General features: G+C 36.0%; 2 protein-coding genes across 3 annotated transcripts; both read left to right on the plus strand.

Annotated features, from left to right (window-relative positions):
- The first annotated feature begins 10,125 nt into the window (after positions 1-10,125).
- LOC143565559 (DEAD-box ATP-dependent RNA helicase 15-like) lies at positions 10,126-16,068 on the plus strand. 2 transcript variants are annotated; one of them, XM_077052504.1, is made up of 12 exons: positions 10,126-10,176; positions 10,263-10,371; positions 11,901-12,001; positions 12,344-12,516; positions 12,604-12,835; positions 13,245-13,363; positions 13,972-14,028; positions 14,124-14,308; positions 14,724-14,868; positions 14,978-15,061; positions 15,183-15,246; positions 15,840-16,068. In XM_077052504.1, exons 2-12 carry the CDS (start codon positions 10,265-10,267, stop codon positions 15,848-15,850), a joined length of 1,278 nt encoding a protein of 425 aa, XP_076908619.1. In that variant the 5' UTR covers positions 10,126-10,176; positions 10,263-10,264; the 3' UTR covers positions 15,851-16,068. The 2 variants fall into 2 exon arrangements, with proteins under 2 accessions (XP_076908619.1, XP_076908620.1); XM_077052505.1 differs by lacking the exons at positions 10,126-10,176; positions 10,263-10,371 and having other exon boundaries at positions 12,215-12,516.
- A 6,924-nt stretch (positions 16,069-22,992) lies between these two features.
- On the plus strand, positions 22,993-25,565 carry LOC143565555 (uncharacterized). The gene is made up of 8 exons (XM_077052500.1): positions 22,993-23,163; positions 23,433-23,545; positions 23,700-23,771; positions 23,888-23,923; positions 24,457-24,502; positions 24,618-24,705; positions 25,238-25,295; positions 25,381-25,565. The coding sequence occupies exons 1-8, from the start codon at positions 23,085-23,087 to the stop codon at positions 25,429-25,431; spliced, it is 543 nt and encodes a 180-aa protein (XP_076908615.1). The 5' UTR covers positions 22,993-23,084; the 3' UTR covers positions 25,432-25,565.
- Positions 25,566-26,967: the final 1,402 nt, after the last annotated feature.

Consider the following 26,967-nt stretch of genomic DNA (forward strand, 5'->3'; position numbering starts at 1 on the left):
CTTTGCAATTGATCCTCGAACACCCGGATGAAAGCTCTCTTGACCCTTCTTAGTTCCTAGCTTCAAATCACCTTCAAAACCTTGGAAAAACTCTCAAAATCGGCTGCTCTAATGCTTAGAATCGGCTAGGGACATAATGATGTTTATATATCAAGATATCGGGCTGGCCAGAAGACCTAGGCGCCGCACGACCCCCTTGGGCATTGGGCTCCGTGCGGCGCGGCGTGCTCAATGTAGGGGCTACGGATTTTCTTGTTAATTGTTGTTATTTGTTGCCAAATCTTGATATTATTCTTCCTTGAACTCCAAGTAATGCTTGGAACCTTCTAGATCTTCCTTCCCTTGATCACCAAGCCACCATCTACATGAACATAAATCAAAACTCGTAAATGAAGTAATCATGTAATCAATGATAATCAAAACGAGCATAAACTTCGCATGAATGATAGAAAGAATTAAAGCTTAACATTCAAGACACCAAACGATCTAAAACACTATAACTATAACATACTTTACTCAAAACTTAAATTAAAGAAAGATAAACGAAACACGAATCAAACCGAACTCAAAACATTAAAGAAACACAACTTTACACGGGATACGAGATGTATAAATAGACGTATGTTAGTTAGGTTATTTAAAGAAAAAACAAGAATATGTGTTTTATTGTTTTTCCTTTATATTTGTCTTATTGAACAGCTTGTGTACTTGGGATTTGAATGAATTAATGATATTATTGTCACTTAATAGTGTCACATGTGTTTTGGGCAATCTGTACGTCACACCCGGGCGTATTCTGCTAAAGCCGGGGTGTTACAGCTTGGTATCAGAGCCGTGACTATAAGATAGGACATTAGACGTAGTGTTCTAGTTAGTTATAGTTTATTTGCTTAATTGTTTAGGTTGCATGATTAGAAAATTATGTGGGCCTTATGTGATTGTTCATTGCACTTGCTTAATATTTTATTGTCAATTCATTTACGCCTCATGTACGCAAAGCACACACAAGTCCAAGGCTTATGCCTAAAAACAAAGATTTTTCCAACATTTTCAGTTATTGATTTTTTTTATTTTGGTATTCCGATATTTCTTCTTCTTAAAGATGGTTCGTTATGGCGGGTATGTAGTAACTGGAAGGGGGACGTGCTTGTTTTCCGAAACTCTTGACACCAAACCCAAAAAAATCAATGCGTATAAATCCCAATCAGACGCGTGACCGGTTGCTTACCTGGAGAGTTAGGAAAGGGCATGAATCCTATTAGGCCAAAGCACACCACTTTCAACGCTATATGAATCACAACTTTAAGTTTTTAACGTGACCATGTTCTCTTTGTGAAAAGAATATGGTTGCACTCCTTTATGTTTTACAATGTGTTTTAACAGGAAGTCTATATACGAATACCCAGCTTTCGGTTTGATTTCGAGTTTCTTAAGTTCCACACCATATTTATTACCATTGTTATGATTTGCTATTTATTTATTTCTTTTAAAGCAAACTTTAACAAGGATTTTTTTATACCATACCCTATTCCGAGTGTCACGAATTCCGTTACTATTGTTCGCAGAATGTCTATCCATTTAAACAAGCGCCATTCTTCCAAAACCTCTAGCCGCAAGTTAACTACTCAAATCACCAAACAACTAGCCGCGGTCATTCCCGATATGATAACCCAAATTCACCAGAACCTTTCTGCTAGTAACGCCTCTGCTTCAAGTGATCCTAAACCATCTCACTGTTCGTTTAAGACTTTCACCAGCACAAAACCCCAGAGTTTGACGGGACTGAAGGTGCCACTGCCCTACTTCAGTGGTAAAACAAATGGAGAGCAAATTCCTCCATATTGAGTGTCCCGATGACAAGCGAACCCGCTTTGCTACAAGTGTCTTTGCAAAAGGGGCACTTACTTGGTGGGTGAAGGAAAAGACAACCCATGGTGCCGAAGCTGCCATGGCTATGCCATGGGACGAATTGAAAGAACTGATGACCAAGCAATTCTTGCCTCCAATTGAGCTTATGAATTTGGAAGCTGAGTTTTGGAACCTCAAACAAGAGAGTGGTGAGCACGCAGCTTACACTTCTCGTTTCAATGAACTCAGTGTACTGGTACCTCACCTTGTTACCCCAACTTCTCGTGCCATCGATAAGTACATTCGGGGACTACCGAGACAAATCCAAGATAGTATTTTGAGTAGTTCTCCCAAAGAACTTGGTGACGCAATCAACCTTGCTTCAACTTTAACTGATAATCATGTTAAAGCCGGGACTTTGACATTGAAGGGATCGAAGAAACCTGCTGATAAACCCTCTACCGAAACCAAAAAATCGAAGCCCGAGCCATCCAAGCCATCCCATTCCTCAAGCCACAGGAAGCGCAAGAATTACGCGTTAACTCAACAAACTGCAACCCAACCCAACTTTGCCCCACCACTCAGGAAACCCTATAACGGACCTCACCCATTGTGTAACAATTGTCAACGACATCATTCAGCTAGTATGACGTGCCGTCAATGCAGTCGTTTCAACCGTTTTGGACACCTTAGTGCCACTTGTCGGGAGGTCACAATTGCACCAATTGCTCCTCCAAGGTTCGCTCAACCCAACCCTCGTCCTGCACCGTATGCTCAACCCATTAACCAAATGCGAGCTTGCTACAATTGTGGTGACCCTAACCACTTTCGCAACGCGTGTCCACGACTCGCACATGTGAATGCACTTCAGCTTGCTCCAGCTCCGTTGTACCAGGTTCAGACATACCAAACCCAGAAAGCTTATCAGCCACAGGTTCCACCATTGTTGGCTAACCAAACTCAAGTTCAGCCGCATCCCGCCATTTTAGCTCCTGCACCGCAAGGTGGTCAAATCGTTCAAGTTGCTCAATCTCCTCAAGAAAATCGTGGCCGTGCTTTTATGATTAACGCCAATCAAGCTTAACAAAACGGCGATGTGGTGAACGGTACGTGTCTCGTAAATGACCACTTTGCAAGCATTTTATTTGATACCGGTGCCGATATGAGCTTTGTGTCTTTTGAATTTGAACCTTTACTTGCTAATCCCATCTAAGTTTAAGAACTCGTATTCTGTTGAGGTAGCTAATGGTAAATCAGTAACAATTGACTCAGTTATTCGAAATTGCAAATTAAATCTAAATGGTCACAAGTTCTCAATCGATCTCATTCCTATGCAATTGGGAAATTTTGACATCATAGTAGGCATGGACTGGCTATCTGTTCAGCATGCTGAAATTGTTTGCTTCGAGAAGTTCATTCGTATCCCTCTTGCCGATGGTCAAATCCTTCGTGTCTCTAGTAAAAAGCCTTCTTCCTCGAGCCTAAATTTTATCACTTGTTTTCAAGCCCAAACGTACTTACGCAATAAGTATGTTGCATTCGTAGCCCATGTGGTGGAAAAGAAGGAACGAAAAATTGAGGACATTCCTGTTGTTCATGAGTATCCTGAGGTGTTTCCCGATGATGTTTCTGGACTTCCTCCTATTCGTGATGTGGAATTTCGAATCGATCTCGTGCCTGGTGCAACCCCGATTGCTAGGGCTCCTAATCATCTTGCACCCTCCGAGATGCAAGAATTGTCTAATCAACTCCAAGAACTTTTGGATAAAGGGTTCATTCGCCCTAGTTCATCTCCTTAGGGCGCACCTGTTCTTTTCGTTAGGAAGAAAGATGGATCTTTCCGTATGTGCATTGATTACCATGAGCTCAACAAACTCACAATCAAGAATCGTTATCCTTTTCCTCGTATTGACGATCTTTCAATCAACTCCAAGGAGCTTCATGTTTCTCAAAGATTGACCTTCGTTCGGGTTATCATCAACTACGCGTGCATGAAGATGACATACCCGAAACCGCTTTTCGGACTCGTTATGGGCATTACGAATTTATGGTTATGCCTTTTGGCTAACCAATGCACCCGCGATATTTATGGATCTTATGAACCGCGTATGCAAACCTTACCTAGATAAATTCGTGATTGTTTTTATTGACGACATTCTTATTTATTCCAAGTCCAAATCCGAGCACGAGAAACATCTTCATTCCGTCCTTGATATCTTAAGGAAGGAACAAATCTATGCTAAGTTCTCAAAGTGCGAATTCTGGTTGAAGGAAATTTCGTTCTTAGGGCATATAGTAAACGAAAAGGGTATCCACGTTGACCCAGCCAAAATCGAAGCCGTTAAGAATTGGAAAACTCCAACCACCCCTACCGAAGTTCGTTCGTTTCTTGGCCTTGCGGGATATTATCGTCACTTCATTCTTAATTTTTCCAAGATCGCTTTGCCCCTAACATCTCTAACTCATAAGGATAAACCTTATGTATGGGGTCAAAGCAAGATGAATCCTTTCATACTCTCAAGCGCATGCTTTGCGATGCACTGATCCTTGAACTCCCCAAGGGCAATGAGGATTTTGTTGTCTATTGCGATGCTTCCAATCAAGGCCTCGGTTGTGTCCTTATGCAACGACGTAAAGTTATCGCTTATGCTTCGCGACAACTTAAGGTTAATGAAAAGAATTATACAACGCACGATCTCAAACTCGGTGCCGTTGTATTCGCGTTGAAAATCTGGAGACATTATCTCTACGACACTAAGTGCGTGGTATTCACCGACCACAAAAGTCTTCAAAGTATTTTCGACCAAAAAGATCTAAACATGCGGCAACGACGATGGGCCGAACTACTTAGCGACTACGACTGCGAAATTCGTTATCATCCTGGTAAAGCGAATGTTGTAGCCGATGCTCTTAGTCGAAAGACCCATGTGAAGTCAATTCTGCTTCATTGTGTGACCGTTCAAACCGATCTCCAACTTCGTATCTTTGAAGCCCAACATGTCTCTGTCACCGAGGGTAATATGTACAATGAAATGTCCTGTGGTGTCGAGAATCAACTTGAAACTAAGCACGATGGTTTGTTGTATTACCTCAATCGTTTGTGGGTTCCTAATCGCAACGATCTTCGCACATTCATCATGGACGAAGCTCATAAGTCTCGATATTCCGTTCATCTCGATGCAGATAAAATGTACTTTGATCTACGGACCACATTTTGGTGGCCCGGTATGAAGAAAGACACCGCATTATATGTGGGAAAATGCCTTACTTGCGCTAAAGTCAAGGTCGAGCATCAAAGACCCTCGGGTTTGCTCGTTCAACCACACATCCCTGTTTGGAAGTGGGAGGATATCTCTATGGATTTTGTGTTCAAACTTCCGACTACTCGGAACCACCACGACGGTATTTGGGTTATAGTTGACCGTTGGACTAAATCTGCTAATTTTATTCCGATCAATGAAAAGTTTACGGTTGATCAACTCGCTCATATCTATGTTCAGCGTATCGTTTGTCGTCATGGTATACCTTTGCTTATCATTTCCGATCGTGATAGTCGTTTTACTTCTCACTTCTGGTCATCACTTCAAAATGAATTTGGAACTCGATTGGATCTTAGCACCGCCTATCATCCTCAAACCGATGGACAATCCGAGCGCACGATTCAAACGCTCGAAGACATGCTTAGATCATGTGTCATGGATTTCGGTGGAAACTGGGATTCTCATCTTCACTTGATTGAGTTCTCGTATAATAATAGTTTTCATTCAAGTATCGGTATGGCTCCGTTCGAAGCTCTCTATGGTCGTAAATGTCGATCACCTATTTGTTGGAGTGAAATTGGTGAAACCCAAATCACCGGCCCGGAACTTGTTCAAGAAACTACTGATCGAATCGCTCAAATCTGACAAAACCTCTTAATCGATCGTAGTCGTCAAAAGAGTTACGCCGATAACCGACGACGACCTCTCGAGTTTAATGTCGGTGACCGAGTCCTTCTCAAGGTATCTCCTTGGAAAGGTGTTGTTCGTTTTGGCAAGAAAGACAAACTATCTCCTCGTTGTTGGACCTTTCAAGATTCTTGCTCGTGTTGGTAGTGTTGCTTACACACTTGAACTCCCTCAAGAACTTTCTAATGTTCATCCGACGTTTCATGTTTCGAATCTGAAGAAATGTCTTGCTGATGGAAATCTCCATGTACCACTCGACGAAGTGCGTATCGATGAAACAATGCACTTTGTCGAGAAACTGGTGGAAATCATGGATCGCAAAGACAAAGAAAACTAAACGAAGTTGTATACCTTTGGTAAAGGTTCGCTGGGAATCCAAGCGTGGCACTGAATTCACTTGGGAACGGGAAGACCAAATGCGAACAAAGTATCCTCATCTTTTTGTTACGGATTCTTCTACTTAATTTCGGGACGAAATTCTCAAAAGTAGGGAATGTTGTGACATTTGTCAAAAAATTTTATTTGTATATGTATTCGTTAAACCGGCCCGTTGTGTTGTTACAATAAGTTCGTGTTTGTCGTTTATCATTTAATATTAATTACGATAATTTATAGTTATTATTCGTTCATTATCTATCCTTTTAGTTCAAATAACGAATCTTCGAGCTATACAAGTTTATAAAATAAACAATCTTCAAACAATACGGGTATGAAACGTAAACAATCTAAGGATATTAAAAAAATGTGATAAGTTTAAACTAGTTAAGAAGTCCAAGGTTTGAAGTATAAATAAATTTAAAAACTAAACATAAAGGTCTTGATAATTCAGGGGTTAAATGTGTAAATATGATTTAAATAATAATAATAATAATAATAATAACCCACCAGCCCCCTTTCCCCCCACGTTTTTCCGACACCGGCCTCCGGCGACGGCGAGCAAGATCCGGCGGCCATTAAAACGCATCAAAACGCTATCTTTAATCCATTTTAATGATATAAACTCGTTTCTCCATCATCTTAAAGCTTAATCAAGACCCATTATGTGTATTAACACACTACAACGTTCGGATTCATCCCCTAAACCGCCGGATAATAATTAAGTTTCATTAACTCGATTTAATCAACCAACGGATCAATTACAACTATAAATAGCATCCTATCACCCTCCTAAACATGCTACAACGATAATTATACACAAACAAACTCCCTAATATCACTGAATGTTCGTCCAAATTTCGCTCCGGTCAACTTACGGTTCTCCGTCAAATCATAACATTGGAAGGTAATTGCAATATAAATTAGTATTGTTTTAACCCGGCAAACAAAACCCCTAACCTAAATCTATCAAACATGTGATGGTTATGGAGAATTGAAACCCTATGGTTAGGGTAAAGAAGATGAAGTGTGGGTTTCTGCTTATAATTAATTGTTTTCATCTATTAACATAAGAGATGGTTTGGTCCAGTGGTTGTGTCTGCTTGTTGTGGATGTAGAGACCCGGGTTCGAACCCGGGTCACAGCAAACCATTATATATATATATTTTTAACCATTTTATCAACTTTAATAAATCTAATATATATTTATAAATCATACAAAAATAAATAAAATTAGTTTTATAGTTAAATAAAAGTTGTGTTAATTTCCGTTAGCATGTTTGTTCAAGAATCAACTTTTACAAACACGACAACACTCGTTAAAACTCGTAGAATAATTATAAAAATAATATATATAATAAATCATAAACAGACAAACGCTTATACTAATAAAACAATACCGGCAACGCTAAATTTCTGTAAATATTATTATAATCAATATTCACCTTATAAGTAATATTATAACTTATTAAAATCCGGTAGACTTAAATAGTAAAAATACTTTAAAATGGGTTTAAGTATATATAAATAATAAAACATGTATCTTAAAACCAACCCTTTATTTTCCTTAAAATTAGTTAGTAATTCTTGTATTTTTATTATTTTTAGCTCGTGAGATTCGATCGTTTGGTTTCCTATAACGCGCTTTCGTTTCATTTTCAAGTTTGTCATCCTAATTCAAATGTGAGTTTCTCACACCCCCTTTTTACCTTTTTTTTTTACTATTTTGGGGGTAACATATATATCCTACCAAAAATTCAATTTTGTTTATTTATTATTTACAAACTACAATTCGCATCATGGACTTGTGTGTTTACTTGTTACTTGCTACAATATTACGTGCATGGATTTCGTCGATAAGTATGATCATACGACCCCCTTTGCACTCAGGACCATTGTTTCTAGTGGAAAATGGACTCCGATCTGAGTACGTTGGTGCACAATCCCAACTGGAAAATACCTTCATTTATTCTTTACACTCATGGACCATTGTTTCTAGTGTAAAGAACCCTTATGTGTTTTTCACAAGTTTTCATGAAATTGTATGGTTTTTATGCAGTATTTAAATTTGTGTGAACTCACCAACTATTCAATTAGTTGGCTTTATTTTATATATATATGCTACAGGTACTTACATTAGAAGATGAAATGGCGAAAGACACTAGAAGTTAGGTTATTTAAAGAAAAACAAGAAGATGTGTTTTATTGTTTTTCCTTTATATTTGTCTTATTGAACAACTTGTGTACTTGGGATTTGAATGAATTAATAATATTATTGTCACTTAATAGTGTCACATGTGTTTTGGGCAATCTGTACGTCACACCCGGGCGTATTCCGCTAAAGCCGGGGCATGTTGGCTAGCATTTGGTGTCGGTGTTCTTGACACTTGGTCAACTTCTTCGGGAGATTCACTTTCCGACATGATGATTTTGATGAAAATGGAGCTACACTACTGGTCTTTAAGATAAAGTAAGCCGCAGCCCCACGGTGGGCGCCAACTTGTTGCTACAACAATTATAAGATCAATGATAGTGAATAGACTGGTTAGGCTAACAGACTTCAAGGGTTCCGGTTAACCTAACGCAGGTCGTCGGGTCCCTCTACGTTTGCAAAACGTAGAGAGAGGTTCACTAGTTTAGTTGTTATTTGTTATGGTTCACTAAGGATCCAAGACCGAGATGCAAGAGCCGGTTCTTGGATGTAGATTCTTAGTGAAGTTATGTTATTTTTGAAGTAAGAAAGAAACATGCAAAGTGTAAGTTCTCAAGGAAGAAGAGAAGATCAGAGAGTGTAAGTTAACTCCCAGATGTGGTGTGTTTGTTATGACTGAGTTACATTTCTTATATAGTGGAAGAAATGTAGGCTTTTGTCCCGTGGTTAGATTAGTGAATCCCTGTTGCAGTAGAGGGCTGACCTTTTTAGGCGCGAAAGGTTTTTGACCTGTGGTTAATAGCATGATTTCTGAGCATGTGTCCTTTTTACGGCTGAGAGACTTATACAAGTAATCAGTGATGTGATCTGTTACTGACTACTGTTACATGCTTTTTACTGTTGTACTTGTTCTCCTGAATTGGCGGTTAACGAACCTCTTAACCATTTAACCTTTTTAGCGTTAATGTGTGAAAGTCATTTTATTGGGCTTTGGGCTACCCCCGTCGTCATCTATAGTTCTTCTAAATCTTGTAATCGAACAACACTTTAATACGTAACAAAAACCAATAAACAAAACGTGTAGAATCGAACGAACTTGAAATCGATCAAACAAAAAAACATGCAAAAGCATTGTTGAAGAGAAACTGAAAAGTGTAAAATTCATAGAATTTGCATAATAATTAAGCAATCACAACTCAAAATTAGAATAACCAAAGATATTTAAATCAATAGAATGTCAATCGAAGAGTCGAATGAATCCGTGATATAATACTAAAAGAATGAACACACACTATTATTAAAGCATAAAACACGTAACATGATTTCGCGTTGACCCGAAAACCCAGACACAATAACTAAAGGTGGGAAAATACACCGCTTAACCGAGTAGACCCGAAAATTGAGCCGAAACCGAACCGGTTTGAAATCGATTATGTAGAAACCGGTTTGGAACCGATTGAAACCGTATTTTTGGAACCTGTTTGTTATATTCTCCACCAAAACCGGTTAACCGAACCGAAACCGGCTAAAACCCGAACCGAAACCGATTAAAAACCGGTTTTGACTTTCACTGAACAAATCAAGCAGTTTTTGAGTTTTAAACGGTTTGTGCATCTTTACAAGTAACCAACCAGTATTCGAACCAAAGTAGAACGATTCGGATTCGACTTGTAGCCACTTAGGGGTAAAAGTGTACTTTCGTATCAAACACGAGGCATTGGTGTATACCTCCGTTGTTATTCGAAACCCTAGATCTCTTTCAGGTGTGTGTTCGTTCTTCTTCTTCAACCACAGATATTCGCACAGCCTCAACAGAGTAGGTCTGTGTTTGCTCGATCTCTTTGTTTAAACAAGGTACAACACATAAACCCTAATTGGCTCGTTTTATCTGAACAAACGGTTGATAACAAATTAGGTGTTTTGTGCAGTTGCAGCAGCAGCCATGGGAGAAGTTAAAGATAACGAGTACGAGGAGGAGCTTATTGATTACGATGACGATGAGAAAGCGCCTGACTCCGTTAACGGAAAGTCCGAGACCGCCGTCAAAAAGTATGCATTGTTTTGCTAGTGTAATTGTTAATATCGTTACAAATGCTGTTAGTTAGGGTTCAATACTGAGTTCGATGTTAGCTATTAAGTTTTTGATTTGCTGAAAGCTGGTTATTAATCTGCTTCTATTTATTGCTGCTCAAGTGTGTTGAGAATTGAGATTAAACTTCATGAGTTAGTTAGATTAAGTGAAAATCTATATAATAATAATAATAATAATAATAATAATAATTATCATTATTATTATTATTATTATTATTATTATTTTGCTCTGTTATGTGTATTGTGATGCATTTGCTCGTGAGGCACATGTATGCTATATTGTAGTTCGATGACCAAGTTACAGCTAGACTTGTTTTTGTGGTCATGATATGTATTAATGTTAGTTGCTGTTTGTTGTGCTGGTGAAAGAAACGAAGAACGGAGGAACAGAATGATGTGATTTTGTTTTAAATTAAATCTGAAATAAAGTATTGGCTAGCTCTTACTATCAAAGTATCTATGTTTTTATAAAAAAGATCTGTTCTTTCTTATTTTTTTATGTAGTCGACTTGAACAGACAAAGCTTTGTTGTTAGGTATAGTTTGCAAAATGGGATGACATGATGGCTTGATTAATTATATTATTATATTAATTGTTTATAAGTGATTTAGGATTTTGGAGACCTATTGGGATCACAAAACTACGCCTTGCTTGCGGTGCGCGCATATAATGTATATATGTGTGAACCCTCGGGTGGGCAAAAGTAAAATTGCACTAATTTTGACGTTATTTTACTAATCTCGTGAAAATAACGTTAAAAGTGGCAGAAGGTTAATCAGGCATCATGTGGTGGCGTTGATAGCCGAAAGACAAGGGCACATGCACCAATCAGCCGGTGTCCCGATGATTGAGTGCTATGTGCCTTATGTCCAAGGCTTGATGCAAAACTACTATCGAGCCGGGGGTCTCACCGGAAGCAGCCTCTCTATCCCTATGGGATAGAGGTAAGGCTGTCTACATCTTACCCTCCTCAGACCCTACCATAGCATTGCTATTGGTGGGATATACTGAGTACGATGATGATGATGATGATGATTGGGATCACAAAACTGTAATATTAATAGTTATTAAATTTTGTTGGATTAAACAATGCATGGTGTTGTAAACCGAATTTCAGTTTTAACGATTTATTTTACTTGTACATGTTTGGTTTGTTGGGTTCAAATTGCTAATTATATCTCAGGCTTACTGTTTTTGACATAAGTGGGATGAAATTTCCCCCCTTCTATGTAGGCAATTGATGCATTAAATGCATACCTCAACTAAAATTAGTTAGGTTATTTTATGGAAATAACTGTATGCGGAAGTTGATTTCTGCTGTGCTGGATATGAACATGCATCGTTGGTCTATACATGTGACCTGTTAGAATTAACCTTTTATAGCTTTTATGACTGATACTTGGTCTCAAACTTTAATTTCTTACAAGTATCTACTGTCATGCACTCATGCCTAATCTAATATCTTGTTATTTCACTTAATATTGCAGGGGCTATGTTGGAATTCACAGTTCAGGCTTCCGGGACTTCTTGCTGAAACCAGAACTTCTTCGAGCTATTGTTGATTCTGGATTTGAACATCCTTCAGAAGGCAAAGTCTCATACTCTCAGTTTGTTTCTATTTCTTAATTAAGCATACTAAACTAAACAGTATAAGTCTGGAGCGACTCTGTAACTGATCTCTTTTTATGTAAAGATTTAATGTGTGCATGCCAACAATTTATGTATGTTCTTTTCTGAGTTTCTTGACACTGTACATGTGTACCATAGCTAATTATTTTTCACTATCTTCAACTCTTTTCAGGTAAATATTATTTCCATGTTCATGATTTCAGCCAGATAACTGGCTTGGTAAACCTTTCCGTTATGGGGAAAAAGACATCATTTTAATTTAAGAAGAATTCATTCGATGGGATTTTCTTTACTTCATCAGTTCAACATGAGTGCATACCACAAGCTATTCTAGGAATGGATGTCATATGCCAAGCAAAATCTGGGATGGGAAAAACAGCTGTTTTTGTTCTGTCTACACTTCAACAAATTGAGCCTGTGGCGGGTCAAGTTGCTGCCCTTGTTCTTTGCCACACCAGAGAATTAGCTTATCAGGTGAGATTTGCAAACTTTCATTTTGATCCGTCAACTATTTAAGTATGTTCAGTTCTCACCCATGTTGAACTTTTTATTGCCGCACAGATTTGCCATGAGTTTGAAAGGTTCAGTAGATACTTGCCTGATCTTAAAGTTGCTGTCTTTTATGGTGGTGTGAACATAAAGATCCATAAGGAGCTACTGAAGAATGAATGTCCTCATATTGTTGTTGGAACTCCCGGAAGAGTATTAGGGCTTGCTAGAGATAAGGAACTTGGATTGAAGAACGTGAGGCATTTTATTCTTGATGAGTGTGACAAAATGCTTGAGTCACTCGGTATGTTGTCTTTATGATTGCTTTAACATTTTCTTTCTACTTTTCTAGTACTTGGTGTATATCTTTATTGGTGTATGTTTGAAGTGCCATTTCTTAACCACTTACTTGAAAATGGGTTGATTTTGTTCTTTTCTCAAATGGGTCAGATGCTATGATTTAAGAAAATGATAAGCCAAAAACGGAACGGGACAAATGAGTTGAATACTGTCCAAAGGGTAATATGAATCTATACAAATATTATTGATCACTTCATTAAAAAAACTTAGGTTGTTTTTCTTAATTTATCTCTTATATTCATAATTAACACGTTAAGTACCATTTTGAGACACATGTTCAATGGTTTTTTTTCTGGTGTATACTGTTCATCTTTGGCACATATGTTTAATGGTGTTTTACTTGTGGTCTACAGACATGAGAAGAGACGTGCAGGAGATTTTTAAGATGACACCTCATGACAAGCAAGTAATGATGTTCTCTGCTACACTAAGCAAGGAGATTCGACCAGTTTGCAAGAAGTTTATGCAAGATGTAATACATCTTAACTTCTGTTATTTATTAATTTAATATCATGTATGGTGTTATATATGTCAAAATGGGCTGCCTGGGTGACAAGCAAAAACATGTTTTTGTCGAAGTACTTTTTTTCCTTATTCTAATATCATGTATGGTGTTAGATATGTCAAAATGGGCTGCCTGGGTGGCAAGCAAAACATGTTTTTGTCAAAGTACTTTTTGTCTTTATTCTAATATCATGTGTGGTGTTGGATATGTCAAAATGGGCTGCCTGGGTGACAAGCAAAAACTTGTTTTTGTCAAGTACATTTTTTCCAATTTACTATTTTTACTACCAGAGGGAAAAAATTATTTTCATTTTAATTTGAGTTTTGAGTAGTGTGTGTATGGGATTCTATGCATTATAATACAATGTGGGCGAGTTTTTGACCTATTTCATGTGTTTTTATTCTACTTGTTTGACCTGATAATTGAGTTGACCCAATCTAAGTAATTGGGTTGAAATTGCCACCTCTGTGAAATGAAAGATGATCTATTGTTAGTTATAGTTGAGCTTGTTTTATTTGTAATTTTATTAACTACTGAACTAAAAGTAGTTAACAAATGACATTTGATCTTTTCAGCCAATGGAAATTTATGTTGATGATGAAGCCAAATTAACTCTTCACGGGCTTGTTCAGGTACTACTTTATTTGAATCTTGGATGATATTTTCTTGTAAATTGCACAAAGTTGCACTTTTTTATAAATAACTTATACATAATTTTTTATTTCAGCATTACATCAAATTGGGTGAAATGGAAAAAAACCGCAAGCTAAATGACCTTCTAGATGCCTTGGATTTTAATCAAGTAGTCATCTTTGTCAAGAGTGTAAGCAGAGCTGCTGAGCTCAATAAATTACTTGTGGAGTGCAACTTCCCATCTATTTGTATCCATTCTGGAATGTCTCAAGAAGAAAGGTAAGTACTTTTTTTAACATCTGATTAATTGAATTTTAGTTTTTTTATAACATAAAAGGCCATGCTTATATTTCACACTATTGTTATTATTTTCTAAGGGATAATGTATGTGGTCATGTGGAGACCATCCGTGTTATTTGACTCGTGTTTTTGTTATTGCTTCCCAAATATGCCATCTAAAAATGTGTCAGTTGACAAAGATCCCCTTAAAAGTTGAAACAGATACCTTTGATGAGGTGACATGCTTATAGGTTCATAAATTTGTTGTATTTTGAGAAATATCAAGGGCATATTTGTCACCCGGCATTTTTTGTTGGAATTAGTATGTGAATAAAGGCAAATACATACTTGGGTGGCATCTACAAACATGTTACATAGCACATACAAGTTTGACTTTTGAAATTGTGTTTGTTAGGTTGACGCGCTACAAGGGTTTTAAAGAGGGGTTACAAAGAATCCTTGTTGCAACTGATTTAGTTGGAAGGGGCATTGACATTGAGCGAGTTAATATTGTCATAAATTATGACATGCCAGATTCTGCTGATACTTATCTGCACAGGGTTGGTTTAATTTTTAATAATATTAGACTGATCCGCTACTCATCTCACTGCTTTTTAGGATGCACAACTGGTTTCTCGCGTTTATTTGTTTTATTTAATGTTTTGGTAGGTTGGAAGAGCTGGCAGGTTTGGCACTAAGGGTCTTGCAATCACTTTTGTAGCATCTGCTTCAGACTCTGATGTTCTCAACCAGGTGATTGTTTTTTTAATGTTTTGGATGGTGGTTGATGTCAAATATCTGATGTTATCCTATGAAATCCTTATTTTGCTTTGGCTTCCTAGTTTTAGTAATTTATATCGTTTTTATGTTGCAGGTGCAGGAAAGGTTTGAGGTTGATATAAAGGAGCTTCCAGAGCAGATCGATACTTCAACCTACAGTATGGCTTTTTTCTAATATTCGTGTTATGCTTTAATAGTACCCAAAACACCTTTTTCTTATAAAGTTTTTTTTTTCAATATAAATTACAAAAATTGTATATTTCAAACTATTAACAATAATCTGAACTTTTATGCCATTATAATATATTCAAAATTGTAGTCTGGCAAAATGGTTGGGCGGGCTGGGTAAAAAATGATTCAGGAACATGTTTTTCTTTAGTGCTGGTTGAAAGGTCTACTCAAATTAGCTACTGTTCAGAGTTTGAAAAATTCAATAAATTTTAGGTTGCCAATTGTGCTTGCCGCAATTGTGTCATTCAATAACAGCCCGATATTTTGTATAACTTCAAGTCCAAGGTTTTATGCATTAATTACACCTTAGTTGACTAGAGTTTTGACTAGTGTTTTTATGAGCATTTTAGTTTCTAGTCTTTGGCTCAAGAAAGTGCACCAACGGGTCTGCCGTTTGTTGCAGTACTTATGTTATAAATTTGATAAAAGCAATAGTTGTAACATACTGCTCCCTTCATATTTGTTAATTTTGGTGAATATGTTTATAACAATACTTGTTTCTGAACCTTGTTTTCTGCAGTGCCGGCATAAAGAGGTCATTGGGGATGGATTGTAATGGTTTTCAATTTTCTTTGCAAGAAGTGTTAGAAAAGAAGAAAACGACACCGGTGTATTATTTTGTTAGGATTTATGGTATACATTTGAGCAGGCTGTGGATCACCCAGACTGTTTTGATGGTGTTTTGAGCATTGGATTTTGATCTGTTGAAGTTTTGTTATTAGTAGTTGCTTATAACTTAAATGCATTAAGTGGATGTTCACAAAAGAAAAACCAGATGTTAAAGCTACATTTTTTAAAAAATGCCTTCACAAAAGTTAACGCCGAAACTTCTAAAACCAAGAATAAATGTACTTTAAAAAAAAAGTATTAACTATTATCACAGGTTAAGATATTAATTCTAGATTGTGTAAACTTTAAAATACAAATTTTTTTTATTCATAAATTTCAGTAAAGTGTAACTGAACTGAATTATTTTTTTCTGGTTCTGTTGTATTTTAAAAAAATAGTTCTATTAAAATTGATTTGCACATCTTTACAATGGCAGCTTGTTTTATTACAATAGCTTAAGTTAAGTTGGCTGTCATGTTAAACTTTGTATATAAAAATGTATGTAAAACACATTCCTAGATATTAATTTTGAATTTAAGTTCACTAGTATATTGACATCTGTTAAACTGCTAGCCCAAATATGTATCCGGTTTCTTCTATATTGAACTTGATTAAGAAAATAATTTTATTTTCATATTTTGCTAGGCCGAGCATTCTGTAAGAGGGAGTTTTTGGATGGTTTTAGGTTGAGGTTGGTGTGTAACTTGTTAAAGCTGAACACCATGTTGGATTCCATGATTTTAAACATGTGATGTTTAGGATTGATATACCAAAAAGTATACGAATTCTGTAATCTTTTAAATTAAATTATTTAACGCTATGCAATGTTTTAAAATACGTATTTATACTTTTCCTTATTTGCACAATATATTAAATAATAGTTAATTAGTTGTGTTAGATTGAGATGCATGATGTTCCATTTTTTATTTTTTTTTGCTTTTAGGCACCGATCAATAAAAAGAAGCTAGCCAACCAAAACACTAAATCTCCCGCAAACTAACACTCAAGTACAAAATTATTATAAAAAAGAAAATGAGCACCGAGTATTCCAATAATCCAATCTACCCCACTAAAAAAGAAAAGGAGCATCAAATCTTTTAATGTCTTGTTTAAATCCTTTTGTTATTGAAAATGGCCTTACTTTTAGCCTTTCAAAGACACTAACACGCCATAAGAATCACTAACTAGATTGCTTTCCTATATTTTCCTCGTAGTCACCAAAAAGATGTATTTTTAATAGATCACGAATTTCGAACGCATATAAACAAATTTTAATCACTTTTAAAAACCTCATAAGTATTTATTTTGCAACACAGCATTAACGTAAAACTAGTAGAGTGCCCGCACGATGCGGCGGAGAACAATAGTTAAAGGTTGTAAACGAGCTAATATAATCCAAACCAGGGCTAGCTCGAACCGGACATGAACTTCATTCCGAGCTAAATTGGCTAGCTTCAAATTAAACTTGAGATGGTATGCTTGACTGTCAGTGTATGATTTGTTGTCCACAGCTGATCGAATAAGTTCAGGGTAGTTTAGTCTTTATGTTTAATGTAATATGGCTCATTCGTTAGGCATGTTTAGCGAATGAGGTCCATTCATTATATATTAAGCTCATTCGCAAGGGATTTAGAAAATGAAGGCTCATTCGTTAATGTAATGTCCATTCGTTGAAGATGTTTAACGAATGGGAGGTCATTCTCTATGAGAAACCTTACTCGTTAGGTGTGTCTAACGAATGAGAGACCTCATTCATTAGTGATGATTAAAAATGAGGGTAGCTTATAAATAGGCATTTCCTAATGAATATGCGCAAATATCTATGCCATATTTATTCTCAATGTAACGTTACCATGCCGAATTCTCTCTAGGCTTAACTTATGTAATGTATGAACAGCAACATATATCAATAAAATATTGTTAACGTAATCGTCTCGTGTACATATCATGTTATGCGATTAGATCTTGCAAGAGGACCAAACGTTTTCTCATTGACTCAATTTGGCTCAACTTTCCAATTTATTATCATAAATATTACACATATAACTTAATCATGTCGATGGATTAATTCTAAGACTTTACTTAACCAAAGAGTTGTAAGGCCCCGTTACCGGTAGCCCTACTTTGGTGTTGGAATTACTCATAAACGCAGTTCTAAATATCATAGTTAATTAAAACTTTACGCGGAATATAAAACTTCAACCATAACATTTTACATAACCTTCAAATCTTGTCTTATAAAACATTCAGAGTTATTTAAACATAAAACATAGTCTTTAAAAACATCATAACATTTTCTTGAGATGCCAGTATCTTCGATTACATGCCATGTGTCTTCAGTTACGCGAGCTGCTTCAACCTATATGCCTGCGTGCATACTAAAAGTCAGCTACGTTGAGTGAGTTCTAGTTAATCACATAACTTACTTTACATACACATATACGTGCCCGAAGGTACGCATTACATACTTAACCTGCCCATCATCCTTTCATATACATTCATAACTAACCTTACGTTATAAAGAGCATTTGCCCTACATACCTCGGATATTATTAGGGTCCGGTCTCCCTTCATCCTCGGATATTATTAGGGTCCGGTCACCCTCCATCCTCGGATATTATTAGGGTCTGGTCATTCTTTCTTCCATACCTTCATTCCATATCTTTCTATAGACATAATTGTAAGTTTCATACATACATACATCGTTCATTCTTCATATACAACAATTTAATCATCAAACCTTTACCTAGAAGTACGCGCAATATCCGAAGATCGTTCACGTATCGACAAGCAGTCAATCATACTTTTCACATAAAGCATATATGGCATACACTTATCACTTAGGATAAGTGTATTAACTAATCACATCGAGTATGCACACACAGCCCTAAAAACATAACAAGGAATGGGGCTAGAAACTCACCTGAACTTTGTTACGTTCACCGTTAATTGTTATTCATTTCTTGAGCTGTACACGGCTAACTGTATAATAATTACATGTATCAATTAACTATCACTAATCATATCGTCTTTCAGTCTCAATTATTACCCACAACGAACGGGGGTCCGGGGGGTAGCGCCCCTAGCAGCGGGGTCTAGGAGCGGCAGCCCCTAGCAGGGTCCAAGGGGCAGAGCCCCTGGCTGGGTCGAGCTGATTTGCTATTCCAATTCGTTAATTGTCAGCGTGTCCAAATCTTTGACTCTAGGGTCAAAGTCAAAATTGATAAGAACAAGTAACAGTTAAGAGGTACGGGATTTCTAATTAGCCCTCATTTCGTGATGAAACAACATGATTTAGGTATCGACAGATTCGTCTACCCAGCGCCTACAAACCCCAATTACCCAAATACTAAAATATCACGTTTTAGATTGTGCGATTTAGGCATATACATACACGGCTCGTTTACCCTTGATTAACCCATCAATTGTTAACCAATTTCAATGAGATTTGTTGCGTTGGATTCGTTTTAATCAATTACATACAGATCTAAGGGTTCTCAAACGAATCTAAGCCTTAATGACAAGTTCCCGTTTCAAACGTACCTTAAACGAGTCGATCTACGAACACGGTTAAGCCTTGATGTTGTTTTGTTTCTCCACGGAGATCTAGCACCAACGGGTTTGGGTTTTCACCTTCGGATCTTGGCTCGGGTTAAAGGATGGTGTTTGTGTGTGTTTTTCAAGGTGTAGGCTATGGTGTAGAGATAGATAATAATGGAAAGGATTAGGGTTTAAGGGGTATTTATACTCCCTTAAGCCCATGGACCTAAGGCTCATCTTTCATTTTTGATCCATATTTAATTCCATCTAATTAGCCTATTCCACCTATCCTTAATCTTTTATTATTTCTCTACTAATCTAAGTAAACTTTTCCATCATAAACAAATAATATATAATATTATTCTTAGAAATTTTGGGATGTTACAAGAGTTGAGTAAGTCAGTTGCTTGTTATAAGGACTGAACTTGTGTTTATAAAATATTTAGTCTCTCCCATATTGTTTCTCCATTCATATGGACAGAGAAACAATAATAAATGTTTAACGTTAAAAAAAAAAGATAATTATTTATAAGATTTCTAATGTTTTTAAACACTTGATTTTACTTAAACTATTGAACTTTATATGCATTTATATTTATCTCCTCCTCATATGAGAACCTAAATTAAGCATAATTATCAACTTTTAAAACATTGATAACTTTTCTACACGACATTATTATATAAAAACAACACCATAAAATCAAGCATTTAAAAAAAACTACATAAGTATTTTCTTTTCTAAAAAAACAAACTACTTTTTTTTGCTATACTATTTTTAAAGAAAAAAATAATGATTTTCTTTATACCTAGGTGTGTTGTGTGTATAATAAGTGTGATTATAATCATGCTTAATTATGAATATATGTTGTGTAATTACCATAGAAGGTGTGTAATTATGTGCATGCAAAATTGCAACATATATTGCGTGATTATGTACGTGTCAAAATGGGTTGGTGTTATTTTTCAAACGGGTTAGAATTAGGGGGTGTTATTTTCCAACTGATCAGAATAGGTTGATATGGCACGCACAACCCGACGTTAGTAGGCGCGTCAGGCTCGCTATGCGCGTCAACCAGCATTGGAACGAACACAAACCCACATATGTCGCATAAAGCAATATCAAACTTGTAATCAATGTCGATACACATGTAACGAAGGCACATCGGCCACATAGTTGTTAACAGTACGAGCGTAACTTGACGACCATAAACGCATAATGCATCATCAGATGCGTAACCAGATTCGGTACCTGGGTAACCCGCTCTTGAACGCATGAAATCTAACGTCGCCACATTTGTAACCCGGCATCTGACTCGTAACCGATGTCGGTACGCATGTAACGCGACATCGAACGCTTAACCAGTGTCGGTGTAACCTGACGATGTTAAAAGCCTTGCCAGAACCCGGTTGTCGGTCGTAAATCATACTCGTGTAACATGCGAATTTTTTAAAATTACAAAGTATAGCATTACTTTCTCAAATTATCAATCAATCAATCATACCCAGTTAAGTCCCACCAACAGCAAAGCTATAAGTAGGGTCTGGGGAGGGTGGGATGTAGGCACACCGTACCTTTATCCAACGGGATAAAGAGGTGGCTTCCAGAGAGACCCTCAGCTCTGAAGTACATATGTATGAGGCAATATAAAGTAAATGAAATAGAAATAATACTAATAATAATAATAGTAATATTAATACCAATTAATATTAATATTAATAAAAACAATAATAGTAATATTAAAATAATAATAATACTATACGGTGTGAGACCAAAATAAAAGAGAACAAACTTCTCGTTTTTATGGTGTAGTTTCTTTTTTTAAATATTAACGTATGAAATAGTCATGTTCTTTTAAAAATCGTGAGGGTTAGTTGGTTTTACTTGAGGGGCCAAAAATGTAATTATTGTTTATATAGTAAAAGTTGATAAAAATTGAGGGGCCAAGATGTAAGTATTGATAGAAAGACATCTTTACCCTTAAAAAAAGTTAGGACATGCATTAAGACTTGTAAACTTAGCAATGTTTGTTGGACCTCTTAACTTTTAAGAGGTCCTTCACTCCCTCTTTATATATAGTAGAGATAGTCTCTCCCATATTGTTTCTCCATTCATATGGACAGAGAAACAATAATAAATGTTTAACGTTAAACAAAAAGATAATTATTTATAAGATTTCTAATGTTTTTTAACACTTGATTTTACTTAAACTATTGAATTTTATATGCATTTATATTTTTCTCCTCCTTATATGAGAACCTAAATTAAGCATAATTATTCAACTTTTAAAACATTGATAACTTTTTTACACGACATTATTATATTAAAAAACAACACCATAAAATCAAGCATTTTAAAAAAAAACTACATAAGTATTTCTTTTCTAAAAAAACAAACTACTTTTTTTTGTTATACTATTTTTTAAAAGAAAAAGTAATGATTTTCTTTATACCTAGGTGTGTTGTGTGTATAATAAGTGTGATTATAGTCATGCTTAATTATGAATATATGCTGTGTAATTACCATAGAAGGTGTGTAATTATCTTTCTTTATGCGTAATTATGTGCATGCAAAATTGCAACATATATTGCGTGATTATGTACGTGCCAAAATGGGTTGGTGTTATTTTTCAAATGGGTTAGAATTAGGTGGTGTTATTTTCCAACTGATCAGAATAGGTTGATGTGGCACGCACAACCCGACGTTAGTAGGCGCGTCAGGCTCGCTATGCGCGTCAACCAACATTGGAACAAACACAAACCCACATCTGTCGCATAAAGCAACATCAAACTTGTAATCAATGTCGATACACATGTAACGAAGGCACATCGGCCACATAGTTGTTACCAGTACGAGCGTAACTTGACGACCATAAGCGCATAATGCATCATCAGATGCGTAACCAGATTCGGTACCTGGGTAACCCGCGCTTGAACGCATGAAATATAACGTCGCCACATCTGTAACCCGGCATCTGACTCGTAACCGATGTCGGTACGCATGTAACCCGACATAGAACGCTTAACCAGTGTCGGTGTAACCTGACGATGTTAAACGCCTTGCTAGAACCCGGTTGTCAATCGTAAATCGCACTCGTGTAACGTGCGAATTTTTTAAAATTACAAAGTATAACATTACTATACTCAAATTAAAGAGAACAAAATTCTCGTTTTTATGGTGTAGTTTCTTTTTTTAAATATTAACGTATGAAATAGTTATGATCTTTTAAAAATCGTGAGGGTTGGTTGGTTTTACTTAGCCAAAAATATAATTATTGTTTATATAGTAAAAGTTGATAAAAATTGAGGGGCCAAGATGTAAGTATTGATAGAAAGACATCTTTACCCTTAAAAAGAAGGTTAGACATACATTAAGACTTGTAAACTAGCAATGTTCGTTGGACCTCCTAACTTTTAAAAGGTCATTCACTCCCTCTTTATGTATAGTTATATATAGTAGAATATATAGTAGAGATAAAGACAAAATTAATGAGAAAAGGTCAAAAACTGTTAAAAAAAAAACAATTTGACGAAGAAAACCAAAGACAAGAAAGAAACCAGAGTCAAAAAGTAAAACTCTTCATCACATCCTCCGATCCGACTGCACATCGAGTCAACGATGGGATTCATCGGAGAGACAATCGACTCTTTGAAGTCGTTAAAAGTCAGACAGGCCTTTGAGCAGGTCATCACTCTCGGTATGTATCATCTCATCTCATCTCAACCATTCAATTCAATTGTTTCTTCTGACTTAGGGTTTTCCTTTTACATATGAAACCCTAAATTAATGGTTTTTAGTTCATTGTAATTGCACACAAAATGCATAATTTTTAATCTGATGCCTTTGTGTTTTTATTAATTTAGATTTAATTGTAAAACATGTGATGCAAATTGACAGATTGTGATAACCAATTTACCATTTTTTGATCAGATTATTAAAAAAATGTTGTTTTTGGTTTGCCTTTAGGTATGATTGTTTCGTCTGCACTGATTATATGGAAGATTCTGATGTGTGTTACTGGTAGCGAGTCACCGGTTGTTGTGGTTCTTTCTGAAAGCATGGAACCCGCATTCCAGAGGGTAAGACTGTATGTAATTTTATAAGTTTGTAAGAATCAAAAGATTGTATTTTTGTAGGTCTTTTGACATTTATCGTGTTTATAGATAAATCCCAATGGTCGAATGCTTTTAAAGATTTGTTTTCTTAGAATTGATGCCTAATTTACATTATCAGGGAGATATTTTGTTCTTAAGAATGGGTGAAGACCCGATTCGGGCTGGTGAAATTGTGGTGTTCAACATTGATGTAAGAATATTAAATCCTCTTCAAGTTTAATATTATGGTTACATTGTGTATGCTCATTGGAACTTATGTAAGTTATATCTTAAGGCTTTTTCTTTTTTTCTTTGTATTTCATTCAGCGCCGCGAGATTCCTATCGTCCATCGTGTAATCAAGGTATTGCATTTTCTTTGGATTACATAATTGTCCTTGTGTTTTGACCAAGTCATGATGTTAAATAGGCATGTAAACGAATATGAATGAGGCATGTGCATGTTCGTTTGTTTAGCTTTAACCAAACAAGCAATAGAACATGAACATAAATGTTCATTAAGAACTCAAAATGTAAGTCAAAAGGAGGTGCAGATAAGGAGTCCCAAACATGGCCTAAATGAACTCAAAATGTCGTTCGTGTATTAAATAAACCAACTTCCTGAACAATTTAAAAACAGTTTACTGAATACTAAACTTTTATTTAAGAAGAATGCTATTATACGTGCTAGATACTGGCCATTATTCTTTTTGTTAAAAATGTGATAATCTATTTCAGCTGGATAATTTATGTGATTGATTTGGTTCATATTTCATTATCCTGTTTTATTTTTTGATATTTGATCAATAGTCAAACTCCACATTTACCTTTGGAGAGAGGGACTATTATTATTCATATTGTTAATTTAAACGGTGTATCCTTTTGTTTTCTTTTACAGGTTCATGAACGGAATGATACAGCAGACATTGATGTCCTTACAAAAGGTGTATTATTATTAGAAATTTAGAAGATTTCTCTCTAGAAAGCTCTATGACAAGCTTTCTTTTACTCTATCAAGTGATAATTATAATTTTATATTTTTATTTGGTTTTATCTCAGGGGATAATAATGATCAGGATGACCGAGTTCTGTATGCGCCAGGTCAGCAGTGGCTTCAACGGCAGCATATCATGGGTAGAGCCGTCGGGTAAGACTAAGACGTGTATTATATATATTTTACTTAAAGATTTCTTTTATCTTTTTTGGCTTCAAGTTTTTATTAGAATGCGAAAACTGGTAGGGCCAACTTGCAAAGCCTTTTTCTCCCGGTTCTTTTCTCGAATTTTACATATATAAAGAAAACTATACAATAAAGTTGTAATCTTGGTTTTCTAAGTAAAGTGGTTTAGGAGGTTTAATACATTTTGGTTGGCCTTGGACCCTTTTGACCTTCTTGAACCATTTCCATTTCCGTCAGGGGAAAAGTATAACCTAAATTGACGAATTTACCTTTAAATGGCTCTAAATTTCCAACTGTAATTCATCTAAAATGCTAAAACCATGGATGTAGACAAATCGAGAGATCACATGTATATAGCATTTGACTTTTTTTATGCAACTTTTTAACATGTGATATTAGCGATTCTGAAATATTTAATGTTGGATCTTCTGATTAAAATAAGAATGAGATGTTTATTACTGGCGACTTTTAAGAGCTAAAAACGTTTGTTCATTTACAGATTTTTACCTTATGTTGGCTATGTTACGATCATCATGACCGAAAATCCCATCATAAAGGTATGTATAAATGTCTTGTTTCTTGTTAAAGCAATTGATGTTTTCCATTTATTTATTTATTATTTTTTTTTTTGCCAATTTACAGTATGCTCTTATTGGCGCTTTGGGTTTACTTGCGATTACATCAAAAGATTGATAATCATGCGTCCAAAATTCTCAAAAGTCATCTTACAAATTTATTCCCAGTTGAGTAGTATTTATGAACAAATTAAGCCTTAACATTAATGATATCAAAATTGCAGTCTTGTTAGTTTCAGCGTTTCGTTATAACTGGCCTAGTTTACTGGGTTAAGTTAGAGAAAAAAAAACTAACATTTCGGTGGTGTTTGAAGCCTCAGGGATTGAGAAACTTGTTTATGACTGTGACTGATTCAGTGTTCATTCATATAATCATATGAAAAGTGAAATGAAAGAATTGCCTACCCATGGCACGTGAGCCCGGGCTTATTTAATAAACAAGCTTATTTTAAGACATCAGCCCGGGCTCGGGCTTGTAACGAGCTGATCTCGTTTGCAAGAGGAGATATGCTGTGTCGTGGCCATGGCGGTATATAAAAAGCGAGTGAGCTCAAGAGCTGTGGCGTAAACCCAACGTGGTAACATAGTCGGTGAAACGTTGGTGCCATGCTCGTGGTGCAGGCCATCAATAATTTCTCAAAATGACTTGTGGTTGGGAAAAGAACAATCCTGAAACCCCAACGGGTGCATTTATACATTATCTGTTAAGTGCTTACGAAGAAAAAGCAATTTGGCCGAAGTTAATTAGCCAGCTGGCTTGGTTTCTGGTTTCGTTGGTGGTTTGAGTCGGTTAGGACTGAGCCGAGTCAGAGCCCACACGACTGCATTCTAGGAGAAGCGCAATCGGCTCCTTTAGCCAAATCGTTCTTCTTGGTCACTTCTTTAGCCTATTTGCAACACGTGTCAAATAAAGGTTCCGTCTCATATTAGCTTTGTGAAGTTTTCAGTGTCGACTCAAATGATGACTAACCGGCTTAGGTCCTTTATTTGATAGGCCCACTTTGTTCCATGACAAGTTTTAGATAGTGAAATTTGTCGGGGGCTGCTCAATGTGACTGGAGGTCTAAAGTTAGCTAAAATGTTGATGTCTTTTGTTTTTCCTTTTTTTTTGTGCGTATAGCTATAGAGAGTATCCGCCTTTCAAAAAAAAAAAAAAAGCTATAGAGAGTATCCATGAATTATAATATGGATGATATGCGGTTATAATGGGTACGTGTTATTCCTCTTTAATTTGTAGCTAATCACTGAGTTATTAATTCTAAAAAGAAACCCATTTTTAAGAACTTATAATACAAGCCTTCTATTATTCCCCTTAATTTGTAGCTACTCACTGAGTTATTAATTCTAAAAAGAAACCCATTTTTAAAAACTTATAATACAAGCCTTCTATTTTATATTAAGGCCCTATAAAACTAGAGGTCTAAAGCCTTGATCTTATTTGGTTTATCCACGAGACGGTCCTGAAGTTTGCATGTTTGTATTAGATATTTCTATGGTAAATGTCTATTTTTATGATAAAATATCCAAAAAAAGTTGTTTTAAATATTGTATAAGTTAAAACGCTACATTGTTTATGTGATTGCCATTGTATACATTTCTTGATCATGAAAAAGTAATAATTGGAATCTTGATGACACGATCTGACCCTATAAAG

The sequence above is a fragment of the Bidens hawaiensis genome, unplaced genomic scaffold, assembly GCF_021521415.1.
Source record: "Bidens hawaiensis isolate Kalapana, Puna unplaced genomic scaffold, B.hawaiensis_p1.1 tig00022408_1, whole genome shotgun sequence".
NCBI lineage: Eukaryota > Viridiplantae > Streptophyta > Magnoliopsida > Asterales > Asteraceae > Bidens > Bidens hawaiensis.